The 15004-nt window shown below is 33.1% G+C and overlaps 2 protein-coding genes and 1 non-coding gene across 4 annotated transcripts; 1 reads left to right on the top strand and 2 right to left on the bottom strand.

Annotated features, from left to right (window-relative positions):
• The first annotated feature begins 1659 nt into the window (after positions 1-1659).
• LOC103503586 (uncharacterized methyltransferase At1g78140, chloroplastic) lies at positions 1660-5424 on the top strand. Its single transcript, XM_008467812.3, has 8 exons — positions 1660-1936; positions 2573-2676; positions 2777-2914; positions 3349-3433; positions 3789-3982; positions 4115-4226; positions 4560-4667; positions 5073-5424. The coding sequence occupies exons 1-8, from the start codon at positions 1748-1750 to the stop codon at positions 5211-5213; spliced, it is 1071 nt and encodes a 356-aa protein (XP_008466034.1). The 5' UTR covers positions 1660-1747; the 3' UTR covers positions 5214-5424.
• Positions 5425-5559: 135 nt separating this feature from the next.
• On the bottom strand, positions 5560-5633 carry TRNAN-GUU (transfer RNA asparagine (anticodon GUU)). Its single transcript has one exon. It is a non-coding gene; the product is annotated as a tRNA-Asn (tRNA).
• A 764-nt stretch (positions 5634-6397) lies between these two features.
• LOC103503585 (high affinity nitrate transporter 2.5) lies at positions 6398-10181 on the bottom strand. 2 transcript variants are annotated; one of them, XR_540856.3, is made up of 4 exons: positions 9705-10181; positions 7827-8581; positions 6668-7391; positions 6398-6626 (listed from the first exon to the last, which is right to left on the bottom strand). XR_540856.3 is itself a non-coding variant. In XM_008467811.3 (3 exons), exons 1-3 carry the CDS (start codon positions 9990-9992, stop codon positions 6869-6871), a joined length of 1566 nt encoding a protein of 521 aa, XP_008466033.1. In that variant the 5' UTR covers positions 9993-10181; the 3' UTR covers positions 6398-6868. The 2 variants fall into 2 exon arrangements, 1 of the variants encoding a protein (XP_008466033.1); XM_008467811.3 differs by having other exon boundaries at positions 6398-7391.
• Between the last annotated feature and the right edge of the window lie 4823 nt (positions 10182-15004).

The following is a 15004-nucleotide window of genomic DNA, read 5'->3' as shown; positions in this document are numbered from 1 at the left end:
TAGTCTCGATAAATGGCTAAGAGGTCAAATATAATGTTCAATTCATGGTGGTAACCTCCATAAGAATTAATTTCATACAAGTTGGGTTAAGATAGACCGATTAAGTTATGTGATTGCCACCTGAAGTGTAACTTGGTGAATAGGATACTAATTATCATCTCACTTCAAAAAGATAGGTTTCATAATTACATTTAAAGTATGTAATTTGGATATTAAATTTTAATCATTGACCATGTTTAACAATGAAGGTTAATTTTAACAAGACATTATTGCTTTGTAATTCTAATGTCAACTTCTATTCTTCTACTCCATTGTATAGTTTTAAAAAAGTCTATAAAAAGGTAAAGTTACTATTCCTAATTTTGAACGAGTAAGTGTATTTTAGAAACAAAGGTTAGAATTTAGTATTTTTTCTAATAATTAATTTGATATGTTGGAATGTTTAAATTTGTTACCTCGAGTGACTAAGTATGCTCGTTCAATGAGTTAGGATTTAGAGGTAACAAATTATGTTGTACTAAAAGAAAAAGTAATTAAATAATACTATCAAATTTTAATTAATAGAAACAAACTATAAGTTTAGTTGGATATATATATATATATATATATATATATATATATATATATATATATATATATATATATGTAGAATATATATGAGTTGATGATGTTTATAACTTAAAACTGTAATGGGATTTTAAGTTAGCAACCCAATAAGTTCTTCCCTCTATTAACAAATGTGGGATTTAATTTGGGTTTGAAATATGCTTTGTGATTATTTAGGTCGCTTTTCGGGCTTCCTATTGTCCTTACGTTTAATGAGACTAACCTCTTTTAAGAGATATATCTTTTATGGTTGACCGACACTAAATTAAGAGTTAAAATTATTTTAAAGATGTGTCAATATTCTCTGACTCATGTCTACCACCGTCACGGTCACATTTTTTCGACTCACTCTTATAATCATGTGAAAAAGATTTTGGAAGAGTGTCTTCTCTACTTATCAAATCCCTTATATTCTTACATCTACACTCATCTATAATTGATCAAAATTACGTCAAAATAAGTACAATTCCATCGACATAGTTCGTAGATACAATCAACTTCAAAGTTAAAGTTGAATTCTCTCACCCTATATATATTGTAAAAAACATCTAAATTACATTATAAAATGGTTAGGTGACATGTCTTGTATGCTCTCTATCTTCTCACCATACAAAAATAAGTTAAAAGATTGTATTTTCCTAGAAAGTCTAACAAACAAACTAATTGAGCAATTAATGTGAAGCTTAGTTTATGTTGTAAGCATAAAAAGGCAACAAATGAATAAATATGGTATGTGTGTGTGCGTTTTCTGATGCATGCACAGCACACAACAGGACGTACAATATCAACATGCATGGCATCATCTAATATCAACTACTCTCTCTCCTTCATGCAAAACCCTCCATTAACATTTCTCTACCCTTTTTAAAACAAAAACATAATGTTCAATAACTTTTAAAATTTTAGTTTGATTAATACATAGATAAAAGAAAAATTAAAAGGTAAAAGTAGTGTCTATAAACTTAAAATGACAGTGAAACAAATTGTGAAATTGTTTTTTTTATATTTAAAATGATTTTTTAAAAAATAATATTCCGACGATATGTCGGCCGGAGAATTAAATTAAAAAGGGAAAACGAATGTCGGGAACGGGATTTTGAACTCCATCCCCTGAATTCGTAAGCGTTACATGTAAACTTGAATGGCTGCCAGTGCCATGCATATTTCCCCCTTCCTTCCACTTCCACTTCCCACCCAATTCTCTTCCTTCACCCGCTGCTTCTTCAACTTCCATTCAACCCTATCCATTTCTCCCCGTCTTTCCCTTTCTACTCTTCGATCTTCTTCTGCTCCCCCCATGGAAACTAGAACTAATATTATTCCACCATCGGTTTGTATTCTCTCTTCTCTTTCTCCCTTCCTCTGCTGCATATTTATTGAATTTTACTATGGAATCTGCTCCATGTTGTTGTAATTTCTATTCTGCTGAATATGAGCTAAATGGAATTGCCCGATGCTTCTATAATTCCAATCGGAACCATTAGCTCATATTCAGCAGAGAATAAATAATCAGCCAATTCCATTCTGCTGGCCGAGTTCTATAATTTCTATTGAATTTGATTGAGTTATACTTATACTGAGAGTTTGAGTGATACTTATTACGTCAGTTTCAGACTTCTTTCGAGGAAGGTATGGCCATCGGTGTAATGTTACAGTATCAGTAATTTCTTGAAGGTTTTAGACCTTTAATTTGTTTTTCTGGTAGTGAAATTGAGTTCAAAGTTGTTGTTTCTAATTTCTATATTGATTTGAATGAACTGTTTCATTCTGCATTACCGATGAAACTAAGTTGTTAAAGAATACACTGATGAGATTAAATTAGTCACATGTGTGAAATTAGAGTGACAAAAATATATTGTGGAAAAAATGAATAGTTTACCAAACCTGTCGATTTGACCTTCTCGAATTTCATTGTTTTTTTTTTCTTTCTCTAGATTTAATAATCTTCTGTTTTTATTTTGCATAGGACTCTGTTATGATTGATAAAGAAGTCAATAAGATTAAGAATATCTTAGCTTGTTCCATATGTCGTGGCCCATTGACAGCAGCAGCTGATTCGGGCCTTTCAGTGTATGTTTGAAACTGTATTGTTGTACCTACTTTTGTTTTGCTTATTTCTTCTATTTCGTCTTAGTAATTGATGTGTCTTTATTTATATGTTTTGAGGTAGGGAGTCCACCAATGGATATCAATTGGAATGTGGCACATGTAAAAAGTCATTCACTGGCAGTGAATCTCATTTGGACTTGACGATAACCGGTGGAATCAACAGTGGTGAATCCATGCCTGCTGCCACTGAGATTTTTCGGTATTTCAACTTTATCGCCTGCTATTTATTGTGAACAGGTAGCTAATTAGCATGGTACTTAGACTTTCATATGTAAAGAGCTTCTTAATCTCAAGAGAATTTAATTCTGGTACAAATGCCCTGTGATGAATCTTTATGCTTTATGTTGAAAAACAAACTATAAACTGGGTATGCCATATACACAAAGAAACCATTGGTACAATACAATTGGCTACAAATTCAGTATGGACATATTAGTTTACTTATCTGGGCTATTTTCGTAAATATTTTGATTTTTTGCTATGTTGGAATTAGGACTACACTGGTAGCTAGATAGCATTAGTTGTATTAAGGAAACAGAAGCTATGTTTGGTTAGAACTTTTGATATCTTTCCCTCGCTGGCTCCCTCCCCTTTGTTTCTCATCTCATATTTTTCAGCTTTTCTCTGGATCAGGACTAGATTGGTGTCTTTTCTTTATGAGAGGGGCTGGCGTCAAAGTTTTTCAGTATTGCTTGGTTTTCCTGGCCCAGAAAAGGAGGTGATGTTAGCTCTTTTATTGCTCTTCATGATCAAAATGTCTACATGGTGCTTCTCATGTAATATCAGCAAGTATAGTTTAATTTAGGAATTCGATTGGTCCATTAGTAATTCAATACTAATTCAAAGAGAGGGATTATTGTTTTGATCTAGAATTTTATATTACAGATGCTGGGGGAGGGAATTCAAGCTTAACGTCCTATAAAGGGGAAGCCCTAGTGCCAACCCCTTGAGCCATGTTGAGGATGGCAAAGATTATTGATTTTAATTACTATTTGCATGTCAACGAGACTTGTGATATCAATTCTTGATCCAGTTATTGTTTCCAATGCCTTGACATGATGATTTCATTGCAGTTCGAGTTGATAAAGAATTTCATAACACCAGTCTTAGGTGGAAGCATAATTGATGCAAGTTGTGGAAGTGGAATGTTTTCAAGAATCTTTGCCAAGAGTGGGTTATTTTCCTCTGTCGTTGCTTTGGACTACTCAGAGAACATGTTAAGGCAGTGCTATGGATTCATCAAACAAGAGGAAAACTTCCCCAACGAGTAAACAATATTCTCTTTTAGTTTTAGCTTTACTTGAGTAGCTGTGGGATTTCCATAGTTCAAGGAACTTCGTGTGGTATAATTTAAATTGTTGTTTAAGTTTTTAATTTACATGGATCTATACCTTCTTAGGCGCTTGGTTCTGATTAGAGCTGATATTGCTCGACTTCCATTTGCTTCAAGTTCTGTTGATGCAGTGCATGCTGGTGCTGCTGTACACTGCTGGCCTTCACCATCAGCTGGTGTGAGTAGTTTTCATCTATATCTGGGTTTATAGCATGTGATTTGACTTTCCATAGTTTGCACTAATTAAAAGCACACGGCAGAAACTGCAGTTTGTTAATGGCTACTGACTTTTCACTAGAGTGATATGACTTCTCATCTTCAAAGGAAACCTATTTTAACACTCTCAACTTTGCTTCTCTGTTTGATAGTGAAATGTGTATATCTACTGGCACCTGCTGATTTATGTTGTGACATATACCTATAATTATACAATAGAATCATCCCACTAACGTAATCCACGCCCCACGGACAAGCTTTTAGTAATTAACTATGTGCATAACGAACTTTGCAGGTGGCTGAAATAAGTAGAATTTTGAGACCTGGAGGAGTATTTGTTGCCAGTACTTTCATAATGGATGGGCCGTTTTCTTTTGTACCATTTTTGAGGATTCAAATAGAGGTATGCTCGCAATTTGCTTTTAATTTTCCTCTCTACAACTACTGAGATTCTCCTTCGAAGCTTCGGTAGTTTGATTACTTAAGTCCTATTATATCTTTTGTTGCTTTGAAATTCTTTGATACTATCTAGAGTGCCGCTGCCAAGAAAAACAATCACATTTACTTAAGTTGGTTAAACCATATAAGTATGCTGCAACGTTCAATTCATATTACTTACTAATAATAGAATTGTGGTAGAATTGCGGTTCCTTGCCACCGATTCTACTTTTATTTATATATTGTTTTCCAGTACTAGGAGATTGTACCTCCAATGTTTAGGGACGGAGAACATGTCAATATCACTGAACCATATTCAGTTTGGCCTAATTTAACCCTTAAGTTTTATTATTTGCATCGCACTCCACAGGGTATTCAGCAAATAGCAGGGAGCCGCATCTTCTTATCTGAACGTGAATTAGAAGAACTTTGCACAGCCTGTGGTCTAGTTGACTTTAAATGTTTAAGAAATAGGCAGTTTGTAATGTTGTCCGCTACAAAACGGAGCTAAACATTTGGTTTTTCTAATGGTTTCTAGTCCGTTCCCTTCATCATACCATTATAACAAACATTTCAAATGTTGGTGTTTTATATGTATGTTGGTGTTGGTTGTCTACACATCTGTTTGAAATGTAATTTATCAAAGTGAAAAGCTTGAGTTTTCTCTTGGCTGTACCATGGTGCAACCGAAGTAATTATCCAATAAAATTCTTCTTTATTTTCTCTTTGTGTGTAGAAAAAGGAGATGCCCATGGTTAGGTGAAAATTACCTGTTTTTTAGTTCGGACCTTGTGATTAACAGCCACGCTCTAACCAACTAATCTATTACAAAAAGACAAAAATAAATCTAAAAAAAACGCTAGAAGGAGGGCTTGAACCTCCGACCTTGTGGTTAACAGCCACACGCTCTAACCAACTGAGCTATTCCAGCTTATTGGTATAACATAGTAATCTAACTATTTTGTTCACTTACACAATTTTTGATTAAAGATTCTAGCTACCAACAGGTTTTTACAATTGTGACGATTAGTTAATATTACACACATTTTAAGACCTTGTTAATCATACGAAGAAATTAAAATTCTCTTTTGCAACTAAGTACAAAAATAAAAATAAAAAACAACAAAATGCATCCAACAAAATTCTAGAAAACTATAGGGTGAAGGGGACAATTCCTCTAAAATTGTCTATTTTAAATGTTAACTTTCACAACTATTTTTATAACATCCAAAAGACTAGACTAATGAAAGTAGTTGTAGTTGTCCTTACTCCTTACTTACCTATCATAGTTCTTTTTAACACATGTAGAACCATGCTTGTATCTTTCCCACTCCACTAGTTACTTCCGTTATGAGTTCAAGCAACTCAAACATAGATGATAAAGTCTTATACAGAGCTCTCTAAGATCTCAGAACCCTCGGATGAACGAACTCTCACCCATAGGGGTTATCAAAAAAGGCGGATAGTTTTATTTCGACAAGCTCGAGAGAAGAATTCCCGGTTCCTCCCCATTAGAGGTCTCGAACCACAGCCGAGCCAGCCCATCCATAATTACATACCCTCCCCCTCCTCATGGAGAGTAACATGTGGCGTACCAACTTTTCTAAAGAATAGAGAATGAATGTATTTAACGTGATCTTTGCAAAAAACTGATACTCCATAAAGTAGGAATCAGAAGAACTTGCAAAGAAAGGCTTGGAAAATAGGATTACTATTTACTTATCTTAGCATATTGTATAAATAAGAATTTGTAGTACACAACAAATGTTAATAGACTCCTTGTAACTACTAAACGGAATAAGAATGGTTCCTATTACAACAAAATACGAGTTTGATTCCACTGTACAACACATGTAGTTGAACATATACATGTAAAAATAGCAGAGGTTCATATGACAATCTACAAACTCTGCAAGAAGACGACCTGACAATATGTTCTTATATCGTGTCCTATTAATCTGTCACAAGATAAACCGAAACATATCTACTCATTTTAATTCTTTAAAGAATATTTCATCTGTAGTTTTGAATTTTAGAGAACTCCAAGTCAAAATTATAATACTTTCCAACCATCAAGGTTTGAAGTCCAATATGTGGAATGGAGTCACTTTTCTGATCTCTCAGCGAGTCGAGGAGCTAGACAACAGAGTACATCCCGTTGGAAGGCTATTGTTGGACAAAATTTGAAAATGTCAACTGACGATAAAGGGCTGTCTTTTCGTCATCATCAAAATCTAGATCATCCTCATAATCCATATCGATAACTGTTCTATCTCTAGCATATAGATCGTCTGACCCTCCTAAATGGACTTGAGAGTATCCAGCCCCTGAAGGTGACCTTTCAGATTCTATTTGCTGCATTTCTGATTCAATTAAAACTTCCATTCGTGCTCGTTCTCTATCTCTTGGATAGGTGCAGTAGAGAAACGAGTAAATAAAACAACAGAGAGCCAATGGAATTCCTATTGCTGTGTACAATGCCCGAGCTAATGATGCTGCATTCTCCCTATCTGTGGCAATTTCTTCGGATTCACTAGATCCTTTCTGAACAGGCTTATATCCATAGACATGCTGAGCCAGAATTCCAACAACAGGAGGGGCAAATGATGACAAAATAGACTCAAAGGACCGATCTAAAGCATAGACACTAGTCCGAGATTTCTCAGGAACTATCTCGGCAAAAATAGGACTGCAAAACAATAAATCAAACCATGATTCAAAGTCAATATTGTATCTTTGTTCCTTTGGTACATGAATTATAAAGTAATGTACGCGCCAAAAACTTCTATTGTTATCCATTCAATGTTCAAGGCTGTATGTATTAACATTCTATTCTTAACATGCATTTTTTCTCGATATTGTTTATAAGTAATCAATATCCAATTGTCATTAAAGATGCTAATCCTCTACGTCATGTTGTCACTTTATGAGCCAAAACTACAAGTAGGATTCTTTTAGTTTTGGAGAAAACCTATTCTTCGAAAGATGTATAGCTTATTATTCAATTTTCTAATCAATTTTCAGGGAATCTGGATATCAACTTTTCAATTTCTATGTAATTGGCCCACCTGAACACTATTTTTTCTCATAGATTGAGATAGATGACAGCAAATATGACACTTACTTATTTGTAGCTGGAGCATTCCAAGAAATAAAAAACCCCACAACGATCAAGACTAGTCCATGGATAACTGCTGTAGAGGGCCCATCAGGCAAGAAGAGAAGAAGAACTGCAGCTAGAGGAATGCCTGACCCTGAGCTGATCTGGGCTAGAATAATCCTTCCGGAGTTTGGGAAACGTGTGGAGAGGACATCTCCCATTTTACCTCCAAACAAACCTCCAAGAGAGTTTCCAATCACAAACATGCCCATCAGAAAAGCAGTCGTCTCATGGGAGAAGCCCTTGAGCTCCAACCACATTGTTGCAAATGACAAGGCTGACCAGGGAAACGAACCTGTGACACCCTGCGCTACAATGATCTGGAATGATGGAATCTTCATAACTGATTTGGCTTCCCTTGCCAAGACCTTCACTTCAGACCAAAAAGAACTTCGAGGTGGAACATTATTACCCATTTTAATGCCATCGTCTAAAAAATGTGGATCCTGTGCAAATAACCGGACTAGAATCCCAACAACAACACTGATTAATCCAACTAGATGAAATGCAATTCTCCAACCAGGGATTCCCATAAATGTTATTGGAGCTATCACAATTGAACACAACCCACCAATAATGGAGCCTAGGTTGCCTGTTGTTTGAAGCCATCCAAAAGCCAAACCACGGTTACTGTCATCTGTTGAATCTGCTACAAGGGACTGGATGGCAGGTGCAACTAATGCGAGACCAATCCCATTCAAGCCTCTTGAAATAGCAACCTGTTGGATATAATCTGAATGACTTATAATCAGCTAATATTTAATCCCAGCATAGGTAAATCTGCCACATATTAATATATTGACAACTAAAGAACTTCTAACAAATCAACTTTGCAAGTTCGGGTGACTTAACACAATATCTAAGCACCAATGGAAATTAGTCTATAAATCGGTGCAGGCTTTCCCTCTTCCAGCATATCATCCAAATTTTGTATGCTTGTCAAAAATATATTAATCCTACAGATAAATCGCCCACCCGCAGAAATTTTCGAATCAATTTCTTCATTTCCCAAAGGCAACTGGCTTCATACACAAACTTCCAACAGAACATGTAAGTTCAAACATAACTGGCAAAGAGTGAAACAAACCCTTTAAGCCACAAAAGTGTCAACATCAGTTTCTCCGTCCCAAATTTATTACCTACTTCCTTATATACCAGTTATTATCAATTCTAATTCTTCATGATCTCACATCATTCCTTGCTATATGCTTTCAAGTAATTGCCTATTTGCAAATGTATTTTTGTACATGATGAGCGCATGAGCAATTTACTGAGAAAAATATACATTTCCAACCAGAATTGAGCAAAGATTACGCCTCACTGCAACTGTCAAAGGCTAAACAACTATGTTCATAGTTTCAAACTTTCAACAATAAATAAACAAACAAACAACCACAAGTGTTCCAAATCTTCATTTGAAATCTACTTCTTAGTGTTTCACAAAGTTTCTGCTATAAGTGGATAAGGCAAAATTGGAATTGTAAATCACTAATTGATTGATATGGCTTATTATTTTTAATAATCATTCTAGGACGGTTTCATGGTTTGTGTCCCAACTTTTCCATTATTTATGATTACATCAGTATTCGTATACAAACAATGAAGACAAATACGTTCTATTTTAATTGATTCGTGCAACCGCCCTAAACTTCTATTCGTTATTATAGGTACACAATAATATCCGGAAGCGAAGACACAATCAGGCAAAGAGAAGGAAGCAAAATAGGCGAGACCAAAACAATGGGGGAAAATGCAGCATTATCTAGGGCTACACAATAGTGAAATGAAAGAGAGAGAGAAAAAAAAAAAGAGAATCAGGAGCAAGAGTAGAATCGGATGAACCTGAAGGAAAGTAGAGGAAAAGGCGACGAGAAACGTAGCGGAGGCCCAAAGGAAAGCGCCGAGAGCAATCACATGAGCTCGGTTATGGCGGACGGCCAAATAAGCAGCCAAGGGATAGCAAGCGGCCTGAACGATAGATCTGAAGAGAGTCAAGGAACCGAGACCAGTAGGATCGGTGTGCAAGGCGGCACCGACCTCTTTGTAGACACCAGGTAAGAGAGATTCGTCAGCCCTCTCCATGACTCCAGCAAGGTTGACCAGAATCAGTGTCACCGTCTCCGGCTTCATCTCTGTCCGTTGCCGTCGCCGTCTCCGCCTTGACTTTTGCAACGTCGCCCAAGCCGCTCGCGAATTTAGGCTCCAGTTGGTCGTTGGAGCATCCGCTTTTTATGCGCCAATTAGATAAATTCCCTCGTCTTTTATTATTTCCTAAGATTGCTTCTTTATACTCCTAAATTCCTCTTCTTTTATTGTTCCTCCGGATCCATGTTTCTTGTCGACTTGAACTTAACTCAACTTGTTCAAATTTTCACCCAATATATATTACAATTATTTTAAAGAAACAATAAAATAAATAAATTTTTATTTTTAAAAAAATAAAAAAGTTATTTTTTAATTAAAATATATTAAATATCAAACTAAAATTGTTTTAAGAACTTTTTAAACTTATTTTTAAAAATTCAAAGACGACAAAGACCAAATAAACCTATTTTTATAAATTTAGAGACTAAAAAGATAAGTTTTAGAAACTTAGAAACTAAAGATTAGTATTTATCTTTAATAATTATTATAAAACGAATTTCCGTTTTCATTGTATAATTTATTCTAGTTTATATTAAAGGCTTTAGAAAAACAATATTTGTTAGTAACTTTGTAGTCTAATTTTCATGGTTAAAGGCCTTTTGAAAAATTAGGCATAAAAAAGCATTAGTGACACAACAAGACATTCCTTAACCTTTAAGGATGCATCAAGAATAATGAGACATGAGTCATCTTCCCTTTTTTTTTCTCTCTCTCTCTTTTTCTAAGAGTTTGGTTCATTGAGTACGAATATTTACGAGGCAACAATTTATTCTTTAAATAGAAATAAAGTTCTATTTTTATATTCATTTTCGATTGGATTATCGATTAAATTATAAATATCACAATTTTTATTTAAAAGAACCCTTATCAATGTAAACTACTATTCTAATCTTTGTACTTTGAAGTTAATTTTTATTGAAATTGGTTAAATAATAATAATAATAATTTTCATGTAAAGAAAGAAATAAAAACATGTGAATATGTTCTCAACTTTTATTGTATTATTATTATTATTTTGGAAATAAACTTCATTCTAGTTAGAGATCATCAATAAGAAAAGTCCCTGCAAAGAAAGAGAAATCCTAACAAAGATCAACAAGGGAAAAAAGGTCAACCCAAATAGTCTTCCCATCCAAAGCTTTAATAGGCCACGTCCTATTGAACATAGATTAATTAAGATAGTGGACTCACAAACCACTCATTCTAATCTCATGTAACTTCCTACCGTTGCATCAAGCGATATCGACATTGAGCTTCTCGAAACCGGCCTAATGATAAAACAATTTTTTCTAACTTTGAAAAGAAAAGCAAAGATTTTCACTATTTTTTAAAATTAAAATGAATTTTAGGTTTTCGTGGATGATATTTTATCAAAGATAGTCCATCCCAATATAACTATATATGTCTATCTAACCAGTAAAGGCGGGATCCATAGGGCTTCACCTCAGATCAGATGAGGGATCCCCAAATACAATGACAATTCGAGGTCGAGGATGGAGAATCCTCATCCCGTTCTCTACAAAAAAAATTTATAAAAATAGAGAATGGGATAGGGGTGGGATTTTGGGAACGAGAGTGGCATCTTCGTCCCCGCCCCGCAGCGTGGACGTATGTAGATATAACACAACAAAAGTAGAATATCCGTTGCCTCAGCACCACGCCAACAAAAGTAGACCGGCCGACAGTGTCCATTCTATACAAACATCTCCGGATCAAATGTTTTGGGCCTGATTTCAGGCCCATTCTCACCATTTGTCTTAGTTTTGGGCTCGACTCTAGTAGCCCAATAATGTGCAAGGATGAAATCGGTAACTCCAAAATTGCAAATCTCAACTCTCTCTTATGTGTATTTTTCTACTCTTCCCCACATGATTCCATATTTTTCTTTTCTATTTTTGTTTAGAAGGTTCTTTTCTATTTTTGTTGTCATTTGTATGGGAAGATAAAAGTATAAATCTCTAGGGATATTTGGGTTTAGTTATATTTATAAAATCTAGGAGTTGTTTAATTTGGTGTTGGTTATTAATGATTAATAATTATTATGTACTTTTTGGATTATAATAGTTTGAGATTATAATAGTATATGTTTGGAGGACAGATTATTTTAGTATAACTTACAAATGAGAGACAAAAGTTATACGCACGGTAGACAGTGAGAGTTTTCAAATAGTTTTGTTGTAACTAAGTGTAAGTTATAATAATTGGAAACTTCAACTATTGTAATGAGACCAAAATATTAGGTGGAGTCTCTAATAATCCACTCCACACCTAAATCAAATTGGGGTCAAATGTCCTCTAATAGATTTACCTATTTTTCAACATGTTCTTGTCTAAAAATATTGTCTCTTCTATTGACGTCAAATAATATATGTTAACGACTTTAGATGGAGTAACTCCAACGTCCTCTATATTGAGTAAACCATAAACTTTTTATACTCTCATCTAGACTTAAGCATTGGAATATTTGAACATTTGAGTTTCGTATGTCACATTATTTTATTTCTTTACATTTTGTATCTCACGTTATTTTTATTGAAGCACGTGTAAGTCTACTTATTCTCCCTTTTTTTTTCTAATTAATATATTGAGGAAACAAATCAATCGAAAGAAAACATAAAAAGAGAAACAACCGTTCTTTTTTTTTTTTGCCTTTTTTAAGAAGTTATGAAGGTAAGGAAATCAATAGATACATCGAAATATATCTTAACTAGCTAGATTGACACATCCTTCACATTCTCATCACATCCCCTAACACCATAAATATATGTATTAATTATCATAAAAAACATACAAATAAGAGTCAAACGAAGCTTAAAATTGATAATACAAAGAGATAGGTTACATATAAAACCCATCCAATTAATTAAGCTTTGGAAGAGAGATCAAACTCTTGTATGAAAATGAGCTTTTGGTCGAACAAGATTGTGAATATATATATATCTATATATATATATATATATATTTAAGGTAGTTGTTGATGAAATTGTACAAGAAATTAAAATTAAAAAGAAAAAAAAATTGAAAAGGGATTTCACTTTTGTGATATTGTACATCTTGAATATAAATAGATTTGGATGTTATATAATATAAATAGATTATAATGTGGGGATGTTATAGTGTAGTAGCTAGGTTAAGAAAGGTTTGGGGGGAGAGTTATAGTGGGGAACATGAAGGGATAATCAAAACCACTTGAGGGTAGGGGTTGAAACCCACAAAGGAGACCAACATAATGTCTCATCAATTACTTTATTCTAAAGAAATTTTCTTTTTTAGCATCTAATAATTTGTTTGCAACTCAAGTAAAGCCCCTTTGTCTCTATGTCTCCACTTTTAAATCTCCAATAATCTAATTCCTAAACATACCAAATCTAATTAAATTCACCTTTCAATATTTAAAAAAGAAAAGAAAAACTATATAATAATATATGGCATATTGGTTTAAGATCAGAATCATCCCAACAAATCAATGCAAACAAATTATTATTGTAATATGGTCATCCCATTACCTAATCAATAATTAAGTAATAATTAAATTCTCATTTTTAAAAATTAATTATTTGTTTCTAGCTAATTGTAAAAGAAATCTAACTAAATCTTTTAATCTCTTCTTTACATAGTCTTAGGGGTAGAAAAATAAAATACTTTATATCAAATTGAAAAGAAATTTTTCGAAAAAAATCTTGCTCTCAAGGTCGTTGTTGATAACCGAACTACTTTAAAAATCTTCTACGTTGATTCTTCTTCTAATAGAACTAATTTAATTTCAGGCACTCTAAATTTTAATATTGATCAAGTTAAACCTAGACTCAGAACAATTTCGAGATACACTTAGAGCGAGATAGTACAATCTCGGATGAATTTTCAACCTGTCTTTTCTCTTTCTCTTCAAGTTTATGTATCAAAAGAGAACCATAACCATTCGTATATATGTGTGTATGTTTCAAAGTTCTACGATCTTTAATTACAAGAGAGTTGACAATTTGGGTGGAAGGAAATTTGGACGGTGACCGCAAAAGATTTTGAAAATAGATATCATTAATTGCACATTAAATGTATAATACCTCATTTCAAATCTAGGAAATATTATCCTCAACATATAGTTTAATTAATGGTTGAAGAAATGTCCAAGTTGAGAGTTAGAGGTGGGTCGATTCTGCACCCTATTCTACTAGAACTAAAAATAATTCATGGATACATTAGTTGACTAAGTTAGTTGATTTATACGTCTAATTATATACACGTGGAATAGAATAATGAACGAGATGAAAGAACTCGAACTTTTAACTTTTTGATCGAAGATACTTATTATAAAGTAGTTGACTAAGAGTGATGTTGGAAATATCTATAATCAGTATATAATTTTAGAGTTTATTACTAAGTTTAGAATAATTTTCCTTAAAGAAAATAAAATTGGTTTTTTATTGAAGTTCATTTGAAAAAAAGAAAGAAACATGAAGTGTGTTTATGGCTTATTCCACTAAGGTTTGCTAATCATTTGAAATTTTTATAATTCATGTTTTCTTATACATAATTTTCGTATAAACATTTGAGTTTCATATAATTTTTTTCAAAAAAAAAAAAAATTTCAAAATTTGTTAAAACGTAGAAAACAAAACATAAAACACGCCAATAAATTAAAACGTGCTTGATTCTTTAAAAATAAAAACAAAAAACTAAATAGATACCTAATAGAAGTTTTTTTTTTCAAAAATAAAAAAGTTGATAAACTATTTATCTTCAATAAAACAAAACTACTAAAAAACTTCGTTACACTTTTTCATAAAGTGTCAATATTTGGTTAAATGTTCTTGACAAATTTCCTAAAAAAATATATTCAATGATTTTAGATTATAACACACTTTTTTTAAATACAAATCTTAATAATAAGTAAAAAAATAATCAAAAATACTTGAGAGATAGATTACCAAATAATAATAATAATAATAATAATAATAATAATAATAATAATAATAATAATAATAATAGATGAGACATAT

The sequence above is a fragment of the Cucumis melo genome, chromosome 4 (genome assembly GCF_025177605.1).
Source record: "Cucumis melo cultivar AY chromosome 4, USDA_Cmelo_AY_1.0, whole genome shotgun sequence".
In the NCBI taxonomy this organism is placed as follows: Eukaryota; Viridiplantae; Streptophyta; class Magnoliopsida; order Cucurbitales; family Cucurbitaceae; genus Cucumis; species Cucumis melo.
Note: the sequence above shows the minus strand (reverse complement) of the source record. Positions and strands in the feature narration are given on the sequence as shown.

What these genes read in the sequence shown, in the direction of transcription:
- LOC103503586 (XM_008467812.3), top strand. Translation starts at nt 1,748, where the DNA reads ATGGCTGCCAGTGCCATGCATATTTCCCCCTTCCTTCCACTTCCACTT. An exon ending in TTCCTGGCCCAGAAAAGGAG is followed by an intron (nt 3,434 to 3,788) that starts GTGATGTTAGCT and finishes ATTTCATTGCAG; the next exon opens with TTCGAGTTGATAAAGAATTT. An exon ending in TTTTGAGGATTCAAATAGAG is followed by an intron (nt 4,668 to 5,072) that starts GTATGCTCGCAA and finishes CGCACTCCACAG; the next exon opens with GGTATTCAGCAAATAGCAGG.
- LOC103503585 (XM_008467811.3), bottom strand. Translation starts at nt 9,992, where the DNA reads ATGAAGCCGGAGACGGTGACACTGATTCTGGTCAACCTTGCTGGAGTC. An exon ending in TTTCCTCTACTTTCCTTCAG is followed by an intron (nt 8,582 to 9,704) that starts GTTCATCCGATT and finishes TATATCCAACAG; the next exon opens with GTTGCTATTTCAAGAGGCTT. An exon ending in AATGCTCCAGCTACAAATAA is followed by an intron (nt 7,392 to 7,826) that starts GTAAGTGTCATA and finishes ATTGTTTTGCAG; the next exon opens with TCCTATTTTTGCCGAGATAG.